The sequence below is a fragment of the Zalophus californianus genome, chromosome 7 (genome assembly GCF_009762305.2).
Source record: "Zalophus californianus isolate mZalCal1 chromosome 7, mZalCal1.pri.v2, whole genome shotgun sequence".
In the NCBI taxonomy this organism is placed as follows: Eukaryota; Metazoa; Chordata; class Mammalia; order Carnivora; family Otariidae; genus Zalophus; species Zalophus californianus.
Window position 1 is genome coordinate 70,293,248 of NC_045601.1, and position 22,141 is coordinate 70,315,388.

Here is a 22,141-nt window from a genome sequence, read left to right on the forward strand (position 1 = left end):
GATCAGTCTCTAGGTCTGTAACAGTGGTGGGAAGGACCCTTTGATCGCTAGAACAGATGCTTTTGTGGAAGCTTCGGATCAGTCTACGCGTGAAAAGAGGGCTGGCTTCTCTACATTTTCAGGGGTGTCCACCAGCTGTCTAGGTAGGTATAAAATACACGTGTCGTTCCGCGGGCACCGGTACGAGGCCACCTGCGCTTGCGCAAAGCTGTCCTGAGAGCGTGCGGGGTTCTCGGCGGGGCGATGGAAGACGCGCCCCTCCCACTCGCCGTGGCTTTAACTCCTTCCCATCCCTCTAACGAGCTTCTCAGTCTTTCCCTCTGACCTCGGAAAGAAGAGGGCGGGGCCCTTGGGGGCGGAAGTAGCGGTGCATTGTGGGCTCTCTTAGAGCGGTGGAGTTGAGCCTGAATGAAAGTGGCGCGCTGCCTCTGACGTTTTCAGGGTAGGAGCTGCTGGGATTCGGACCCCTGCCGGGATTCGGACCCTTGCCGGGATTCGGGTGCCTCGGATCCCCCGTACGGAGCCGACCGCGAGGAGGCGGCGGCGTTGGCGCGGCGAGCGTTGGTGGAGGGGGCGGCTCTGTGCGGCCCCGAGACATGGCTCATAACAAGATCCCACCACGGTGGCTGAACTGTCCGCGGCGCGGCCAGCCGGTGGCAGGTAACCTGGACTGGGGGGTGTTCGAGTCCCTGCATACCGGCGGGTCCGTGGGTGGGCCGTCTGAGGGGCGCAGCTTTCGGGGGTTCCGTGCTTGTTAGTGGTATTTCAGGACCGAGATGTGCTCGGTCCGATGAAGCTTTGTGGTTGAGTGTTTGGGAAAATGGTTGGAGGGGGTGGCCCGGCCGGGGGGGGGGGGGGGGCCGTGTCACTATCCAGTACAGCAGAGTATTATGATCGGGAAAGTAGGCAGGAGGTTTGTGTGGCAGGAGCTGAGGACCCAGGAACACAGTGGGCATTACTTTGAACCGTAGTCAGAAGTTTGTGAACCTTCCAGTGTTCTCGGAAGGGGAAGGGACAAGTGTCAGTCTTGAGATGGAGGGCTAAAGAGGAGAGGGAAGTTTCCCAGTGGCCATCGACACTGAATGGAGTTTTTTAAAAATGATTTTATTGTGAATTTTTGCGTCTTTATTGAGTTTGACACACAACAAACTTTGAAGTGCAGTTTGATATATATTGACCACATACATAGACACACTTCCAATGAAACACCCATGAAACCGTCACCACAATCAAAATGGTGACCATAACCATCACCTCTCAAAATTTGCCTGCCCCTTGTAATTCCTTCCTCCTTAGGCAACCTCTTATATGCTTTTTGTCATTATAGATTAGTTTGCATTTTCTATAATTTTTAAAAATAAATGGAAACATATAGTGCATACACTTGTTTGATGGGGAGGTCTCTATTTTTTTATTTTATTTTTTTAAAGATTTTTATTTGTTTGACAAAGAGACAGCGAGAGAGGGAACACAAGCAGGGGGAGTGGGAGAGGGAGAAGTAGGCTTCCCGCGGAGCAGGGAGCCGATGCAGGGCTCGATTCCAGGACCCTGGGATCATGACCTGAACCAAAGCCAGACACTTAAGGACTGAGCCACCCAGGTGCCCCGGGAGGTCTCTATTCTTTTGCTCAGCATTATTATTTTGAGATTTAACCAAGTTCTTGTATGTTTGTATGTTCATCCCTTTTTATTGCTGAGTAGTATTCCCTTCTTAATGGATGCACCGCATTTATTTGTCCATTCACTTGTTGATAGTCATTTGGGTTGTTTGCAGTTTTTGGCTATTACAAATTAACCTGCTATGAACATTCACGTACAGCAATTTGTATGGACATATGCTTTCATTTCTCTGGTGTAAATCTCTAGGAGAGGAATGGATCATATAGTAGGTGTATGTTTAACCTTTAAAAAAAATGCCAAACTCTTTTTCTTTTTTAAGGATTTTATTTATTTGAGACAGAGGTAGAGAGGGAGAGAGCATGAGCAGAGGGCAGGGAGAGGGAGAAGCAGGCCCTCCGAGGAGCCAGGAGCCTGATGTGGGGCTCCGTCCCAGGACCCTGGGATCATGACCTGAGCTGAAGGCAGACACTTAACCATCTGAGCCACCCAGGCGCCCCCCCAAATTCTTTTTCAAAGTCATAACATTTTACATTCCTACCATTAATGTATGAGAGTTCTGTTTGCTTTGCATCTTCTCCAACACTTGGTATGATCAGTCTTTTTAATTTTACCCACCGTAATAGGTATTTAGTAATATTGTGGTTCGGGTGTATGTGAGTTTCTTGGCAATTCACATATCTTCTTCTGTGAAACGTCCAAATCTTGTACCGATTTTTTAATTGGGTTTTTATCTTATTGTTGAATTGTTAGACTTCTTTACATATTGTAAATACAAATCCTATGTTGGATATATGCTTAAAAATTTTTTTTCTCCCATCTGTGGCTTCCCTTTTCATTTTCTTAACAGTGTCTTTTTGAAGAGTGAAAGATTTAAATTTTAACTACAACTTGCTGCTTATTCTAGAAATTCTAGAAGGTATTTTGCAACAAAAATGAGAGGGTTTTGTAGTGAACTATGATTACTTGTTATGTATATATATCTATATATACATATATAGGCGTCCCTGGAAGAGTCCTTTTTTAATTCAGATTTCCTGATTCTCTTACTTTGTCAGCTTTTTTTCCCACATTTTACATAAAATCCTTGGTCAATAGAGCTGTATGAATGATGGATAAAAATAATACTGAAAGATAACCTAAACAAGTCCTGAGGAAATGCCTTTCTTTAATGAAAAATGAAATAATTTTCTTCATGCTGTAACAATTTTTTGGAAAAGATTTATTAGAGAGAGAGCGCACACAAGCAGGGGAGGGGCAGAAGGTGAGGGAGAGAATCTCAAGCACTCTCCAACTCCCTCCTGAGCACAGAGCCTGATGTAGGGCTCCATCTCACCACCCTGAGGTCATGACCTGAACTGAAATTAAGAGGTGGCTGCTTAAGTGACTGTGCCACTCAGGCACTCCTGCTCTGTTTTTATATGCATTTTCACTTGTAATAAAAAACAGTTGTTCTTGGTAATCATTGTACTTATTCAAATGAATTGATCACAGTTCTTTACATCTTTATTTGTAGGTCTTACTCTCCAGCCGTTTTGACTTTTTCCCCTTACCATCTCTAACTTTGTAGTGAATCCTTTCTTTTTTACATGTGGTTTTCTTATGAAGTTATGAAAGAACCTCTAAACTTAGATGTATGGCTTCTTCTTTTTTTAAAAAGATTTTGTTATTTATTTGTCAGAGAGAGAGAGAGAGTGAGCACACAAACAGGGGGAGCAGTAGGCTCCCTGCTGAGCAAGGAGTCTGATGTGGGACTTGATCCCAGGACTCTGGGATCATGACCTGAGCTGAAGGCAGACGCTTAACTGACAGAGCCACCCAGGGATGCCAGATGTATGGCTTCTTTTCTAGCTTGGAGCATGTTTCCTGGATTCTTTCATTAGAGTTATCTGCTACACTGATTGTGAGAAAAGATCATAACGAAGTTCTTGTCAAAGTGAATATTTTTTTTATTTGGAGTTAGAAAAATGGTTTAAATATCAGAATTGTGATGTAATCTGCAGGCTGGCAGTGACAAAGATCAGAACACTGACTTACTGTTAAATGGAAGAAGTGTGGCACTGACTTGGGGTAGATAGCAGCAGGTAAGGTGCTAACTTCCAGGCAGCTTTATGTCTCTCTGAGGAATAGAGTTGGATGCCTTTTTTCCTCCCTCTGCTGGGAATTAAGGGATTTCCTTATTATTGTATTGGAATATTTTTTTGTTTTATTTATTTATTTATTTATGTATTTATTTATTTTTAAAAAAGATTTATTTGACAGAGAGAGAGACAGTGAGAGAGGGAACATAAGCAGGGGGAGTGGGAGAGGGAGAAGTAGGCTTCCTGCGGAGCAGGGAGCCTGATGTGGGGCTCGATCCCAGGACGCTGGGATCATGACCTGAGCTGAAGGCAGATGCTTAACGACTGAGCCACCCAGGCATCCCTGTGTTGAAATATTTTGGCCTCCAAAAATTAAACTCTTAATTATTGTGGTTCAGTGAGATACTAAGCTCACCTATCAGATTAATTGTGATCCCCGGACAGAACCCCAGGCCTCCTGACAGTCGAACTGGATCTTTACTAGTAATCAATACTGCTTCGGCTTGTGATGCTTATTAGAAAGTAAAGTGAACACAACATACAATTCTTGATAAGTTTCTCTAAATTTCCCTTAAAGTTCTGTCTGTCCTAGAAGTGTTCATGCCATATCATGTATTTTGGAAATGCCATATTAGCAGTGTTTTACACTAGGTGGAGCAAGAAATATAGCTATATTCTTGCAAGCTGTAATGAAAAATAAGGAATAATTCACATTCCATTTTCTACGTCCTTTTTTCTTTCTCTCGTTTTTTTTTCTTTCTGATTTTAAAAGTAATCCACGCTTGTTGTATAATTTCCTTGGTATTTGGCATCTTTAGGAAAATGTGTTATGGCTGCTTACATTTTCTCACTGTGAACATTAGGATACACCTCAGTAGTACTAGATGTTCATAATTTTTCTGAATCAGAAAGAAGATGGTACCAATTATATATATAATCTGTTCCACTATGAAGTTATCTCCTCTGATTAAACCAAACTTCCAATGGGGGGGAGCTCCTGGAGATAGGGCCAAGCTGTATTTCTGAAAAACTCTTTTTTTCACCTTATGAGTGATAGATTTCAAGGGAACACTTTGAAAATAGCAAAATTCTCATTTCTTAAAGATAGATCATTCAACATAAAATTATCTTGTGCTTCCTGTGTGTGAGGAACTTGGAACTAATTGTAGGAATGTAATATGAAACAGTTTTGTGATAGGGATGGTGACTTTGGAGTCATTTTACCTAGCAAATATTTGAGAGTCTACTTTGTGCTAGTCCGTAGGGCTAGGGAGATGATTTAGACATAGTTTATAGTGTCAGCCATCTGCTATGTGGTGAGATTTTTCTCTGGGAGCCCTGAGCCACACAGGGGTAGGCCCAAAGAAGTCAGGTGGTTGAGTTTATTGAGATTCGGGTTTTTCTCAGGTAAGTGTGGCTGAGTGATATGGTGGATCAGGGAGGCTAAGGGTACTTAGTGGGGACTGACTGTGATGATCGTCTGTGGACTCTGACATTGGATGAGGGAAGCGTAGCCTGGAGGAGCTGATGGAAACAGGATTGGACCTCTTGAGATAACAGTGAGAAGGAGAGAGGGTCTAGTGAGATGAATTTTCTAATGTATCCTATTATTTACTTAGTTATTATGTTTCTTGTTTATGGTTTATCTTTCCCCAATAGAGTGTAAGCTCTATGAGGGCAGGGATTTTTATCTGTTTTTTTTCTTTTCACTAATGCATTCCATGTACCTAGAACAATGCTTGGTACATAATAAGTACTCTTTAAATATTTGTTAAGTAAGCTAAATGTAGTATAATAATTTATGTGAGTTGATGGTAGAGGTAGTGAGAAGTGGTCAGATTCTAGATATATTTTGAAGATAGATCTGAGAGAATTTGCTGATGGATTGAAAATGGGGTATGAGAAAAAAAAAGAGGGGTCAAGGATAACGCGAAAGGGCTTGGCCTGAGCTATTAAAAAAATAGTGTTATCATTTGCTGAGATGAGGAAGACCATGAGAGGAGCACCTTTTAAGAGTTTGAATATTGAGAGCTAGGTTTGGAGATCAGGTCTGAGACATCTGTTATACATCAAGTAGAGAGTAAGTCAGGTAAGCAGTTTGATATTTGAGCCTAGAGTTCTGCGAGAGGTTTGGACTGGAGGTACACATTTTGAGTCAGCTGCACATTCATGGCTTTTAAAGCTCTATGATCAGATGAGATACCAGGCTAGTGAATGTTGATAGGAAGGAGGTCCAAGGACAGAGCCCTAGGACAAAACATTGAGGGGTCAGGGAGATAAGGAGGAGCCAGTAAAGGAGATTGAAAAGTAGAGGTCAGAGAAAGAGGAGGAAAACCAGGAGGATGTAGTATCCTGAAAGCCAAGTAAAAAAGTGATTCAAGAATTAAAAGTTAAATTGAATTAAAAAGTGATCTTGAATTAAAAAGTGGCCAGTTTGAGAACTGAGGTTGACCATTGGATTTAGCAATGTGGAGGTTATTGGTGATCTTGAGTGGTTTGGTATATAAAACATAAAACTTTATTTTTTTAACGATTTTATTTATTTATGAGAGAGAGAGAGATCACAAGCAGGGGAAGGGGTAGAGGGAGAAGCAGACTCCCCACTGAGCAGGGAGCCCAATGTGGGACTCGTCCCAAGAACCTGGGATCATGACCTGAGCTGAAGGCATACGCTTAACCAACTGAGCCACCCAGGCGCCCAAAACATAAAACTTTAAAAGATTATGTTTTTATGAAATTTAGGTTAAAGTCTCTGGACAGATGTTAAGATTTCACTCATGTTATTTTAGGTAGATATTTATTCCTACTGATACTGTGTTTTAAGATATAAATCAATTAAAATAGTTGATTTTAAAATTGATTATATAAGGTGACTCCTCCTATGCTTATATATGATTCAGGAAAAAAAAGGCCAAAAGGGTCAGTTAGTCTTGTTGAAATTATGATCACTCATAGTTGTTTGAAGAGTGATTTTGGTTATCGTGCTTCTCAGCATGATCCCTATCCTGGAATGCAGGATAAAGTGCATAAGATGGAGAAAGTTCCAACCTCATAGTAAAGTATAATTAGGAATTTTAAAGACTGATTTAATGCACTCCATTATCAGTTTTCTAATATATCTTTAAAGGCTTTAAGGCAATAACTTTTTAATGTAGTAGTTTAAAAGCTTAGTCCTTTTTTAAACTGTTAGTCAACTTTTTAAAATTTTTTTATTATTTTTGCTTAAAATTTTTTATTAATGAAATATAGTTGACATACAATATTATAGTAATTTCGGGTGTACAACATAGTGATTTGACTATTTTGTACATTATACAGTACTCACTACAATAAGTATAGTTGCCATCTGTCACCATACAATGTTATTACAATATTATCGACTCTGTCCTATGCTGTACCTTTCATCTCTGTGCTTAATTTATTTTATAACTGGAAGTTCATACCTCTTAATCCACTTTGCCTATTTTATCCATACCTGCACCCCCAACTTAACAGTTTGTTTTGGAAGTTCCATTCCCTGGTAGTTTTTCTTTTGCTATTCTTTTTTTTTAATACATATTTATTTTTATATTTTATATTTTTTTATACATATTTATTTATTTTGGAGAGAGAGAGTGCACGCAAGTGTGTGCACTTGCACACACTTGCGTGGAGCAGAAGTGGAGAGAGTAGCCCGGGGGGAAAGAATCTCAAGCAGACTCCCTGCTGAGCTTGGAGCCCCATGAGGGGCCCGATCCTATGACCCTGAGATCATGACCTGAACCGAAACCAAGAGTTGGATGCTCAACTGACTGAGCCACCCAGGCGCCCCTTTCTTTTGCTATTCTATTTGATAGTCAATTTCTGGAATTTATGTTGTTCTTAAAAAATTCTAAGGTGGTACCTTTTAAAAGTGTAGTTTAGATTGAGACTACATCATGAACAATTCCATTTAAAACGTTTTAAGAAAGTGATTTTGAGAATTGCTAATTATAGTTTCAACCTGGAACATTTTCTTTAATGAAGATTGTTACCCATCTTAATGTTGTTTAGGAAGATTCTTACCTCTGAAGACAATGTTAGGACCAAGATATGATAGTCAAGTTGCTGAAGAAAATCGGTTCCATCCCAGTATGCTCTCAAATTATCTAAAGAGTCTGAAGGTAAGAAACAAAACATTTTGATCTTGTTTTAGTATATTTTATCCCTCTCTTGTTCTTCAGGTGGCTTTAAAAAGAAAACTTATTTTGAAATAATTTATTGACTAAGAGGAAGTTGCAAAAATTGTACATAGAATTCTGTGAACCCTCCCCCCAGCTTTTCCCAGTGATGACATCTTACATAATTGGGGTAGTATAATATCAAAACAGGAAATTGACATTTGTACAGTACTCTTGAATTGATTACAGACCTTGTTTAGTTTTTACCAGTTTTTATATGTGTTCATTTGTGTGTATGTGTGTATAGTTCTCTGCAGTTTGATCCAATGTATAGATTTGTGGTATTAGTTACAGAACTGTTTCATTTCCACAAAGGAACTCCCTCATGCTACCCCTTTATAGTCAGACTCTACCCACCGCCATCCCTGTACACTGGCACCTGCTAATCTGTTTTCCATCTCTGTAGTTTTATCATTTTGAGAATGTTGTATAAATAGAGTAAAACAGTATGTGGCCTTTTGGGATTGGCTTTTTTCACTAAGCATAATGCCCTTGAGGTCCAGCCAGGTTGTTGTATGTTTCAACAAAAAGTTTGTTCCTTTTTATTGTTGAATAGTATTCACTTTATAGATGTATCAGAGTTTATTTAGCTCTTTTCCCATTGAATGCTTGAATAACCATTTAACCAATTTGAGTTATTTCCAGCTGTGGGATATTACAAATAAAGTTATATGAACATTCATGTACAGTTTTCATTTTTCTAGGATAAATATTCGAGAGTATGATTGCTGTGTGCATAGCTAATTTTACAAGAAAGGGCCAAACTATTTTCCTAAATGAAACTTTGTAATTTTTTATATTATTCTGACATAATACTGATTAAATTAGCTTCCTAGGCTGCTGTAACAAATTACCACAAACTGGGTGACTTAAAACCACAGACATTTATTCTCTCACAGTTCTGGACACTGGAAGTTCTAAATCAGGGTGTTGGAAAGATTGGTTCCTTTTGGAGGCTTGGAGGGAGAATCTTTTCCATTCATTCTTTTCTGCTAGCTTCTGGTTAATGCCAGTGATCCTTGGCATTCCTTGGCTTATAGCTCTGTGGGTCTTCTCTCTTCTTGTTGACATCTCCCTGTGTGTGTCTATCCAAATTTCTGTCTTTTAAGGACACCCTAATCCAGTATGATCTCATCTTAACTTGATTATATTTGCAAAGACCCTATAGCCCTATTTCCAAGTAAGGTCATATTCACAGGTACTAGGAGTTAGGACTTGAACATATTTTAGGGGACATAATTCAACTTGCTACACTACTGTTTGTACTCTTCTATTTTAGTACATTCATCCAATATTAATACTCATTACGTGTAAGGGTTTCTGTCATGGGATAGAAAATCATCCCTTAGATTTTGAAAACCTGTTAATCATCCCTTTTCTTGATGTGTTTTTTTGAGTCTTTATTTATATATTTTTGTAAACTTTTAACTTTTATTTTCATTATCAATAATGATTTTGAAAGTCTTAGTTAACATTTATAGAGCATTAAATATTTCCTGGTCGGTAAGGTAAGAGTTTGGGCTTAGAATCCACTTAGCCTGGCTTTGATTTCCATTTTGCCACTTACAGCTTTGTTGGCAAGTTACATAATCTCTTCCTGTTTCAGTTTCCTCATCTGTAAATAAAATTAGTGCATATAAAGCATGTAGTATAGTGCTTGGCACAGAGTAAGGCCTTTATTGAATCTTATAACAACTCCATGAGGTAGATACTATTACTATCCTTACTTCATGGATTGGGACTGTTATGAAAAATAAATATGTATGTAATATATATATATGTATATGTGTATGCAGACAGATAAATTCACACACAAACACATTATCCATACAGATACATCACACACACGCACACACATACATATATATATGGGGCTCCAGGCAGTTAAGTCATACAGTACAGTTTCTCCGTTTCTTTGGCTAAAGTGTTCCTATGTATTTAGAAAACTCATATTTTCTAGCCCATCTCCACTTTTCACCCATATCTTATTTTGGACCTGGATACAAACAACATGGGTTCTAATTCTAACTCACTGAGAAGCTGTATTAATGAGATCTAACTCTCTGTGTTTGACAGTACATGTCCTCTGAAGGAATTAAGATCACTGCAGAAGCTCTGTGGGAAGAGAAGAGTAGGCCCAGGTTGGCAGATTGTAGAAAATGCCATAAAAAATACATTTCCTATAAGTAAGAGCTCACGTGATGGGTAGACCTATCTCTCATCCATACTTGAACTAAGGAATCTGGAGAAATCAGTGGAGCACATATGGTGGCTAGTTTAATATTTTGGAAACACACAATTTTGTTAGTTTTGTCAGCTTTGTTGTGCGTGAAATATAAACGTCTTTGCCATTTTTTCCCCTCTAGCAGTGGAGTCAAATCATTATGTAAATCAGTCTCCTACAGGCACATTCAACACTAGGTACTCAATAAACATGATAACAATAAAAGAGAAAAATAACAATTTAAAAAGTGCAGATTGTTTCTCTTGTCATTCTTTCCAGAGAACATGTGCTTCAGAATAGGGTATAGGATATATGAGTTAACTGTTCTTTTACTTGGCTCAGTTTGGGTGTGCGTATTTTAGTGAGACTCTTACTAGTCTGAATGTGATTCTAGTTGTTAAAGATTTTTTAAACCACTTGGCCCCGATCACAAGCCAACTACATCAGTTAATGCTCAACAGAAGAAATCATGATTTTTGTTCCAAATGCAGGAAGAAAAACTGGCTGAGAAATGGGATTAAGTCTTCAATGAGATGCACAATTATGGCCACGTGTACTGTTCTTTATTGATTATTTAAGGGATTTATAAGAGAATTTTGACTATACATACTTTTTATCTTATATAGTACTCACTCTAGAATTTAACTGCCTAGCATGTGATGTAGTGATAGCTGCTTGGAATGCTGGGTTGGTGTGTGCCTGGGGGTTAGGGTGTATTTCACACAGATGCTATTCTTGCTGTATCCTTTTGTCTAATAAATCATAGGTGGGGTGGCGGATGCAGAAAACTACATCCATGTTTGCTTTTTAAGGTAGACGTCTGTGATGTTGAAGTGGACTAAGTTTTGCTTATGTGAATGTTCTTTCATCAGTTTGAAGGTTAATTTATTTCATTTAGTGCCTTCTAAGTTCTAGTACCTTGAATAAGATTTGAGTAAGTGATGCTTTTGTTGTCAATAGTTCATTGGTAGAGTGAACGTAAAATCTTCCTCAGTGTAGATGGATGAACTGGAGTATTGCCATTTCATTAGTGTGTTTTGGAACAAATTCAGTTACTAGTAAATCTGCTCTTTTCTCTTTTTCTTTTCTTTTTTTTTTTAAGGTTAAAATGGGCTTGTTGGTGGATTTGACAAATACTTCAAGGTTCTATGACAGAAATGACATAGAAAAAGAAGGAATCAAATATATAAAACTTCAGTGTAAAGGGTAAGTCATGTATTAAGACTCTTTACTATTGAAACCTTTTGCTAAAATTTGCAATTTCTTCTTTTTAAAAAAAATGTTTCCACATTACTAGACATGGTGAGTGCCCTACAACTGAGAATACTGAGACATTCATTCGTCTGTGTGAGCGGTTTAATGAAAGAAACCCACCTGAACTTATAGGTATGTCTGGCTTTACTTTACCACTGTTTATATATTTTATTTTGTGTTTTGGCTTCTATTTTCTTTTTAGCAAGTGAGGTGATATGGAAGTTTTTTTTCTTCTTTTTAAAGTAATCACTAAGAAAAGTGATTAAAGGGGCGCCTGGGTGGCTCAGTTGGTTGAGCGACTGCCTTCGGCTCAGGTCATGATCCTGGAGTCCCGGGATCGGGTCCCGCATCGGGCTCCCTGCTCAGCGGGGAGTCTGCTTCTCCCTCTGACCCTCCCCCCTCTCATGCTCTCTCTATCTCATTCTCTCTCTCAAACAAATAAATAAAATCTTAAATAAAATAAAATTAAAAAAAAGAAAAGTGATTAAAGTAATTAGAGCAATAGACTAACTTTTGTGAACTATAAAATATATATATATTTTTAAAAAAGATTTTATTTATTTGACAGGGAGAGATAGCAAGAGCAGGAACACAAACGGGGAGTGGGAGAGGGAGAAGCAGGCTTCCCGCTGAGCAGGGAGCCCGATGTGGGGCTCGATCCCAGGACCCTGGGATCATGACCTGAGCCAAAGGCAGATGCTTAACAACTGAGCCACCCAGGCGCCCCCTGTGAAATGTATTTTTGTAATTTTTACATTTTTCAAGATAAAGCCCTAATTGCCCCTCTTCAGGAATACTACTGGGAGACTTTACCTTACACACCACATATTTATTTTTTATCATTTTGCATTTTATACCATATGTGTTGTGAAACTCTTTTTTCACTCAGTATTATATATCTGAGAGTGAGCCATAATGATGTATGTAACTGTGGTTCATTTTTTGCTGCTGTATAGTATTTCATTACGAATACCCTATAGTTTATCCATTCTCATGTTGATGGACAACTATTTCAGCAGATATTTATTGATTGCTACTCTTTGCAAGGTACAGGCTCTTGGAACACATCAGTGGAGAAAACAAAAGAAATCTCTTCTTATATTTTAGTGTGGACTGAGAGCAGGGGGAGGGGATGTGGGATGTGGGAGGAAGGCAGGCAATAATGAATATACTAAATAGGTAAATTCAAAAAAATGACAGTTATTTAAAATGACATTTGGCTTATTTTCAGTTTGTTTTTTTCTGTTATAAACAGTGCTACTGGGACTGGTCTAGAATTTTTAAGGTTTGATTTTTAGCTTTGATTCTTTGTTCTTTCTGATATTTATATTGACATATGGTTTGAATTGAGGATCTAATTTAAATGTTTTCTATATAACCAGTTGTTTTAGCATAGCTTATTGAACACTTCTTTCTTCTGATAGCTAGATGCCATAAATTAAATTCTTATATGTACTCTTGGAAAGTTTTTCCATTTCATTTGCCTTTTAATTTTTGAGGTAATATTTTAAAACTTTTTTTGTCAATATATTTTCTTTTGTGATTTCTTCTTTTTAAAGTTTTAAGCAGCCGATATTTTCCCTATTCAGAGAATTAACTGAAAAACTATTAGGAATAGTAAGAAAGTTCAGGGGATATATTTAAACATCCATAAATAAGAAAACATCAGCAACTTTCTTGTAAATAGTAAATAGAAAATAAAATTAGAGGATGGTCTTATTAATCTTATTAATAATATTGGTTAACATGGAGCATTTCCTCTGTGCTAGTCACTCTGTAAACCATTTTACATTCATTATCTCATTTTGTTCTTACAACAATCCTATTGCATAGACTTTATTGCCACTCCCATTTTTATGATGAGAAACTGAAGCTTGGAAAGGTTAAGTGACTTGCTCAAGGTCATTCACACAGCTAGTAATGATTAGAGCTTAGATCATATCCTAAACAATCTTAGTTGTAAGTTCACACTCTAAGCCACTTCTCTTTTCTGTAGCAGAAGTACAAGATACCAAGGAATAAAGTCTATTAAGAAGTGTAGGAGGTCTTTATGAAGAAAATATACTTGGATATTAAAAGACTTGAAGAAAGGGGAGACATTTGTTTCCAAATTAATTTCAATTATTAGTGTAATTCTAAGCAGAATCCCAATGAGACTTTGGAAGATTTACTATGAAGTTAATTTCTTTTATTTGTAAAATTTACTGCCTCCACATAATTCAGCATATATTGAGCATAAAAAAGATTATTTGGTAAATGAAACAGACAATATTATAAGAAAATTTTGAAAAACAAAAATAATGAGGGGATTGTCCTTACCAGTTAAAGCATAGGGTATAGTAATGGAAACTACAGTAGTTTCCTGGTGGTGGAGGAGATGTTTTCCAAATTGTAGGGGGAAGGTGTGATTATTCAATAAACGGTGTTGAGACAGCCCACTATATAATAACGTGTATTTTAGATTGGTTAAATTTTTTTTAAAGATTTTATTCATTTGAGAGAGCAAGAGAGGCAGGGAGCACAAACGGGGAGAGGCAGAGGGAGAGGGAGAAGCAGACTCCCCACTGAGCTGGGAGCCTGACGTGGGGCTCAGTCCCAGGACCTAGAGATCATGACCTGAGCTGAAGGCAGATGCTTAACCATCTGAGCCACCCAGGTGCCTGGATTAAATATTTTTAAAAGGACCCATAAGCATATAGGAGAAAATATAGGTCAGTATTCATTAATTCTGGGGTAAGGTAGGATATTTCAGTTCTATCACCAAAGGCAGAATCTATAAATATTTCTTTAGGAGTGTCCCTGGACTGCTTGCATCAGAATAACCTGAGGATGCTTATTAGAAATGTTTGTTTTAGGGCCTCATCCTGGACCTACATAATCAAAAACTCTGGGGCTGAAGCCTAGGAATCCAGTTTTTTGGTTTTTTTGTTTTGTTTTGTTTTTTTTAAACAAGGGTCTTAGGTGACTTTTTATGCACACTTAAATTTGAGAGCTGCTGTCAAAAATTAAAATGTGTTCTCTGTTAGTGATAATAGTACCAGCTGCTATTAATGAGTGCTTATTCTTTGCCTGGGAGACATGATGGGAAACCATAAATGAATGAATGAAGAAATGAATGAATATAATCCTCATAACAACTGTGTAGTATGTGGTATTTTCCCCATTTTACAGCTAAGAAAACTAAGTCTCAGAGAAATTAAGTAGTCTGCCCATGGTCACACATCTATTAAGTGTTTAAGCCAGATTTTCAATCCAGTTTCTGACTTCAAAGTTCACATCTCTAAGTTGTTGCTGCCTTGATTTCTAGATTAACTCGTGAAAATGAAAAAGGTTTTCTGTACTATAAAACATAACAGAAACAGAGCAAAATGGTTATTTGACAAGTTTGGACAAGTATTGAAGCATATGACAGATAAAAAATATATACAAGGAGGGGGCCTGGGTGGCTCAGTTGGTTGGCATCCAACTTTTGATTTTGGCTCAGGTCCTGATCTCGGGGTTGTGAGATTGCTCAGCACTCAGCTAGGAGTCTGCTTGTTTCTTTCCTTCCCCTGCTTGCTCTCTCTTTCTCTCTCTTAAATCAATCAATAAAATCATGAAAAAATACAAAGAGATTTTATAATCCAACTGGCAAAATATGGAAAACAATGAAAATGCAACTTATAAAAAATAAAATACAGATCGCCAAGAAACATGAAAAAATTTTTTTTCATTTGTTAACAAGAGATACAATTAAAATATAGTTGTTACCTTCCCCCATTAAATTGGCAACAATTTAAAAAATTAAAATGTCAAGGATTGGATATATTGGGTGCACTCATACATTGTTAATTAGAGTGTTAATTGGTACTACTCTGGAGAGACAATTTGGTGATATTTTTCAAGGTCTTCATAAGCATTTATATACTTTGACTTAGCAAGACTACATCTACTAATTCATTTTAAGGAAGTAGAGATGGACATAAAGATTTATGTGAAAGGAATTTCATCACAGCTTCATTTGTAATAAAAACTGGGAACAGTTTACATATTTGATAAAGCAGGTTATTTATAGAGTTTGCAACTGTTATTTAATAGAAGAAAAAGAACATGGGAATATATGCCATATAGTATTGTGATGTGTATGTGTGTATATATTTACATGTTCACAAGAATATGTATAACAAGTACACATATGTACACATACATTTAGGTGTGCATCCAGAAGATATACAGCCTAAAATCGCATTGTGGCCTTTATTTGAGTGACAACTGTTTTCTCATTTGAGAGAAATCATTATGGGGTAAATCCTAAATGTACTTGAAGAATTCAAAGGAAGGCAGTAAGTCTTAACATTCAGAAACAGATGTCATGATTTTAGAAAGATTAACACTCCTAGGTTTAGGAAGAGAAGTTGATCCTTGTTATAAATTGTCCAGTTGTATTGTTGGAGTTATTTTTATAAAGTTGACATATTTAAATCAGTTGCCGTCAGCATTTATTCTTCATGTCCAAATTGCTCCAACCTAGGGCAGTGGGAGCCCCTTCAAGTTGGTTTCTGTATTCTTTTGATATCACCCATTAGTTTTTGATGGTTTCCTTGTTTTCTGGCACATGATGTTTTCCAGACCTGGAATCAGTTATTTCTCTAAGGAGACTGGTTCCTTTTAGTGGTTCCTATTTAGACAATAGTATTTAGAGATAACCTTGGTGTTAGAGACCATTCTATAATTAAACACATTAACATTTCTGCAGTTAAACATATGAATATTCATTTACACCAAGTGGGAAAAATAGACTATAAATGTCACATCAGTTCAGGTCAGGTTTTGTCTTCAAATGATTTACCCAAAACCTTAATTTTTTTAGAGCTTTTTTTGGAAATTATATTAAAAGTAAGAGATTATGGAACTATGGTGCATTTGTTTGCATGTGCAGAAGTAACTGTCTTGAGAACAAGAGTTTTCTGGACTGAAGAAATTTAAAACAAATCTATGTTCAAAGAGAAGCAGCTGATTTCTTGGTAAATGATAAACTGTATAATAGATATATAACTGATGCCGCTAATTTCTTTAGGTGTTTCCAGTTATAAATATTGTAACAGATTTGTGAATATGTATTTTCATGAGTAGCATATGTTATTTTGGTAAAAAACTTTTTGTTTAATAAAAATATTTAAGATAACTTGGCATATAATAAGTTCTTAATATTTGTTAGTTTCCTTTTTTGTTCTTTTTTTTTTTTAAAGATTTTATTTATTTATTTGACAGAGAGAGACACAGCGAGAGAGGGAACACAAGCAGGGGGAGTGGGAGAGGGAGAAGCAGGCTTCCCGCGGAACAGGGAGCCCAATGCGGGGCTGGATCCCAGGACACTGGGATCGTGACCTGAGCCGAAGGCAGCCGCTTAATGACTGAGCCACCCAGGCGCCCCTCCTTTTTTTGTTCTTTCTTTTGTTGCTTTTTTAGACCAGGGGGTTTTAGCCTCAGCACTGTTGACATTTTGGGCTGGATAATTCTTTATTTTGGAGGGCTCTCCTGTGCTTTGTAGTATGTTTAACAGCATTCCTGGCCTCTACTCACTTGATGCTAGTGGCACTCTACCAGTTTTGACAATTAAAAATGTCTCTTGACATTGCCAGATGTCCTCTGGGAAGAAGCACTGATTTAGACTCATCAGATAAGTTTTTTTGATCCTAAAAATTAATTTGACTAGTGAGATAGAAAGGAAATTATGTATGTTGAAATCAGGCTTTATTTAAAAAGATAGGTTGTCACTAAGCTTTTTTTTTTTTAAGATTTTATTTATTTATTTGAGAGAGAGAGAATGAGAGATAGAGAACACAAGAGGGAAGAGGATCAGAGGGAGAAGCAGGCTCCCTGCTAAGCAGGGAGCCTGATGCGGGACTCAATCTCGGGACTCCAGGATCATGACCTGAGCCGAAGGCAGTCACTTAACCAACTGAGCCACCCAGGCGCCCTGTCACTAAGCTTTTATAAATCACCTCTTCCTAATTGATATTTATATATCCAGAATGTTTGTTTCTATTTTTATAGCTCATCTTTCTCTCCTTTTGCTGGGGAGATTGTTTCTTCTATCTCTCTCTCTCTCTCTTTTTTTAAAGATTTTATTTTTAAGTAATCTCTACAGCCAACGTGGGGCTTGAACTTACAACCCCAAGATCAAGAATCGCATGCCCTACCTACCGATCCAGGCAGGTGCCCCGTTTCTTCTCTTGATTTGATTTTTAAAGAACTGTGGTTTTCCCTTAATATGTATGTTAGTGTTAATATTTTTTGATATGCTGTATAAATTTATTTTATTGTATTAGCTTACCTAGAAAATGAAGACAAATTTGAATAAGAAGTTGACTTAAAATAGTTAATAGTGAGCTAATCTTTATTTTTTAATCTATCTCTGTTTATTTATTTAAAAGATTTTATTTATTTATTTGACAGAGAGAGAGAGACAGGAAGAGAGGGAACACAAGCAGGGGAGTGGGAGAGGAAGAAGCAGGCTTTCCGCCGAGCAGGGAGCCCGATGCGGGGCTCGATCCCAGGACCTCATGACCAGGACCTTGGGATCGTGACCTGAGCCGAAGGCAGACGCTTAATGACTGAGCCACCCAGGTGCCCCTGAGCTAATCTTTAGATATATAAACATATAAACTGTGCTTTACTTGCCACTAGGTGGACCCATTCTCATAATGAACTGAGGAAAACTGAAAAATGTTCTTCCTTTTTTTGTTTTTTTAAACATTGAAGACCTATCATACTAAACTTGTAGTTAATGGCTTTTTTTTTTAACAACAAATATATGATCTTCCATATTTTTCTGCAGAGATTTGCTTTGATGAAGGTTTTTATAACAATTTCAATTATCTTTAAAACTCCAGTCACCTATTAATGTTTTGAAGTATAATAAGACTAAAACTTTATGTATTTGTATAACAAGGAATATTAAAAGAGCTGTGGTACTTTCTTAATTTATATTTCATCACATGACTTAATCACTTAATTAGCAATTATTACATTTTCTATTCATAAAATATCTTGCTAGAGTAAAAATTAGAATGAAAAACAGTAGTGGTTTAGGTGAGAAACATATTTACAGTTAGAATATTTGTTTCTTACATTGGTCTGAAATACAAAGTAGAAGGAAAATTTATATGTTAGGTTTAGATTCATGTTGGGCAAAAAAATCTGTTTATAGCTAACTTTGTAATTTTTGAGGCCCCTTTTCTTAAAAAGCAACAGAGATAATGGAATTTATAGTTTCATGATTATAGTCATTTATTTCTAAGGGGTGTCTTTTCCTGTTCAAGGTTGGTCTCTGTTTTTTATCTCTTACTTTATTTCAGTTGTATCCTTGTTATCAGTTATTGTCAACCTCTGTGATTTAACCAGGTCCTTCTCGGCCTGTAAACATATCTAAGTCTCTCATATTAAATGATAACCCCCCCCCCAAATCCCACACCTTCCTTGTTTTATATTTCCCCCTTCCTCTTCCCAGCTGATTTTTTGAAAGATGAATACTTGAATTCACTTATTACCGTTCACTACATTGCAATCTGGAGTCCTCCCCGTGCACTCTTAAACAAATCGTGACTTTCACTTCTAATTATTCTGTGACATTTAAACAGTTGCTTGAAACTTTTTCTTTTTTTGTTGTACATGACTCCATGTTCTCTTGACCCTATGGCAGTTTATTCTTTTTTATAAATAGTTTCCCCCCTTACTTATTCTTGAAACTTATAGTTTCCCCCCTTACTTAATTTTCTTCTCTTATTTTACATACCCATTCTTGGTGATCTTATCTATATACCACAGACTTCTTCCATAGTTCACTATGTGTTGATTATTCTTTAATCTGCAGTTCTAGGCACACCTCTTTTTGAAGCTCTTTCCTGTTTTTTCCAAATACTTTTAAGTCCCAAAAGAACCTTAAACTCATCATCACCAACTGTACTTATTACCTTGCCTATAAGACTGATGTAAACTCCTGTACTTCCTAAGCTAGTAAATGCTTCCACTGCCCACTTAGTCACCCATGTCAGAAACCAGAGACTCCTTTTATGTCTTTCCTCTCTGTGTTGACAGTCATTCACCCCTCAGATCGGAGATTCTGCCTTAAATGTCTCTTCAGTCTGCCTCCCCTCATTATCCCTATCACTTTGACCCTGTCATTCAGACCCTTATCTCACACATAAATTACTGGGATGGCTTCCTTACTGTTTTTCTTGCCTTCATTGTTGCTCCTTCTCTGTCTTCTGTTGAGCTGCCATTGGAGTGGGTTATTTATTTATTTTTTAAACATTTATTTATTTGCTTATTTATTTTAGTAACCTCTATACCCAACATAGGGCTCAAACCTACAACCCTGAGATCAAGTTGCACTCTTCTGACTGAGCCAGCCAGGTGCCCTGGAGAAAACATGATAATTTTATTGCCATGCTTAAAAATTTTTAATATCTTTCTATTGCCCTTAGTAATACTGTCTTTAGTATGGTACACAGGTTTCTTCAGGATATTGTCTTTTTCATTGCCTCCAACTGCATTTGGTATTACTTTCTTATTATACTCCATGCTGTAGCCATTCTGATTCATTTATAGTTTGCCATATGTGGTGTTTTGATTCATACATATTTTTATTTGCACAAATTGCTCCTGTCTGTAGTTCCTTTGTATCCTTGTTAATTGGGTGTTGTTCATTGACTTAAGGTTTTTATTCTAAATATTAATGATTATTTACTATGAATGTAGAAATAGGTGATTTGGTTTAGTTGATGGTAACTCTAAGATACTGGTTTTCAAATTTTTTTTTTTTTAAGTAGGAACAATTTTTTTGGAAAGAAATCTTACCCTGTTACAGAAATGAGATGAAAATGATATTTTATTGGTATACCTTTAAAAATGTATCAGAAAATAAAAATGTATCAGTGTTACATTTTTGATAAAAATTGCTAAAAACAGGTGTTTTGGAATGTGTTTTAAAAGCCAATTGCAGGGGCGCCTGGGTGGCTCAGTCGTTAAGTGTCTGCCTTCGGCTCAGGTCGTGATCCTAGGGTCCTGGGATCGAGCCCCATGTCGGGCTCCCTGCTCTGCGGGAAGCCTGCTTCTCCCTCTCCTGCTCGTGTTCCCTCTCTCGCTGTGTCTCTCTCTGTCAAATAAATAAATAAAATCTTTAAAAAAAAAAAAGCCAATTGCAGACTTATATCAGCATCTCACTTTAACATCTTTTTTTTTATAGATTTTATTTTATTTCTTTATCTGAGAGAGAGAGAGCACGAGCAGGAAAAGGGGCAGAGGGAGAGGGAGAAGCAGACTCCCTGCTGAGCAGAGAGCCCGATGTGGGGCTCGATTCAAGGACCTCGAGATAATGACCTGAGCCAAAGGCAGATGCTTAACTGATTGAGCCACCCAGGCACCCCACACTTTATCATCTGGTTTTAAAAACAGTCAACATTATAATGAATTGCATTAATTTAAAATGTACAGTTTATTTTATTTTATTTTATTTTTTTAAAGATTTTATTTATTTATTTGAGAGAGAGAATGAGATAGAGAGCATGAGAGGGGAGAGGGTCAGAGGGAGAAGCAGACTCCCTGCCGAGCAGGGAGCCCGATGTGGGACCCGATCCCGGGACTCCAGGATCATGACCTGAGCCGAAGGCAGTCGCTTAACCAACTGAGCCACCTAGGCGCCCTTAAAATGTACAGTTTAATGATGTAGATACCCTTGAAACTACAACCAAGGTTCAGAGCATTTGCATCTTATGCTCCTTTGTGTCCATCCTCTCTTCAACCCTTAGTTGTAGATTAGGCAATCACTTTCTACTTTGTCATTATAGATTCATTTGCATTTTTTAGAAATTGTTTTAATTGAAATATATTTGACATGACATTGTGGAAATTTAAGGTGTACAACATGTTAATTTGATATATTTATACATTATAATATGATTGCCATTGTGGCAATAATTAGCACCTCTATCATGTTACATAATTTTTCTTTTTAGTGGTTGGAATAATTAAATTGTAATTTCTTATGAAGTTTGATGAGCATAATACAATATTGTTGTCTGTATTCACTATGCTGTGCATTAGATCTCCAGGTCTTATTCACTACTCATTGCAAATTTGTGCTGTTAAGTAACTCTGTCTTGTACTCCCCCCCCCGCCAATTTCCTGGTAACCACCATTCCATCATTTTACTCTGATTTTATGAGTCTGGCTTTTTTAGATTTCACATATAAGTAATATATGGTGCTTGTCTTTCACTGTCTGACTTATCTCCCTTATTTAGCATAATATGGTCAAGCTCCATCTATGTTGTTGCAAATGGCAGAATGTTCTTTCTTCTGGCTGAGTTCCATTACACACACCCCCCCCCCCCCCCCGCCACACACACACCCACACCCACCCCACATCTTTATTCATTCATCCATTGATGGATGCTTAGGTTGTTTCCGTATCTTGGCTATTGTCAGTAATGCTGCAATAAACATGGAAGTGCATATATCTCTTCAATATCCTGTTTTCATTTCCTTTGGGTTATACCCAGAAGTGGAATTGCTAAATCATATGGTAGATCTATTTTTAACTTTTTGAGGAACCTCCATAATGTTTTCCATAGTGGTTGAACCAATTTACATTCCCACCAACAGTGTACGAGAGTTCCCCTTTCATCACATCCTTGCCAATACTTTTCTCTTGTTTTCTTGATGATAACCATTTTAACAAGTGTGAGGTGATATCTCATTGTGGTTTTGATTTACATTTCTCTG

At 37.3% G+C, this 22,141-nt stretch overlaps 1 protein-coding gene across 4 annotated transcripts in view; it reads left to right on the forward strand.

Annotated features, from left to right (window-relative positions):
- Positions 1–382: 382 nt before the first annotated feature.
- The window catches only part of RNGTT (RNA guanylyltransferase and 5'-phosphatase), a 319,849-nt gene continuing 298,090 nt past the window's right edge, over positions 383–22,141 (forward strand). For 3 of the 4 annotated variants that reach the window (XM_027603258.2, XM_027603259.2, XM_027603262.2), the window contains exons 1-4: positions 383–660; positions 7,731–7,840; positions 11,224–11,327; positions 11,419–11,507. In XM_027603258.2, coding sequence (XP_027459059.1) covers positions 597–660; positions 7,731–7,840; positions 11,224–11,327; positions 11,419–11,507 — 367 coding nt within the window. In that variant the 5' untranslated portion in view covers positions 383–596. The remainder of the gene's footprint in view (positions 661–7,730; positions 7,841–11,223; positions 11,328–11,418; positions 11,508–22,141) is intronic. The other variant, XM_027603261.2, reaches the window with a different exon arrangement.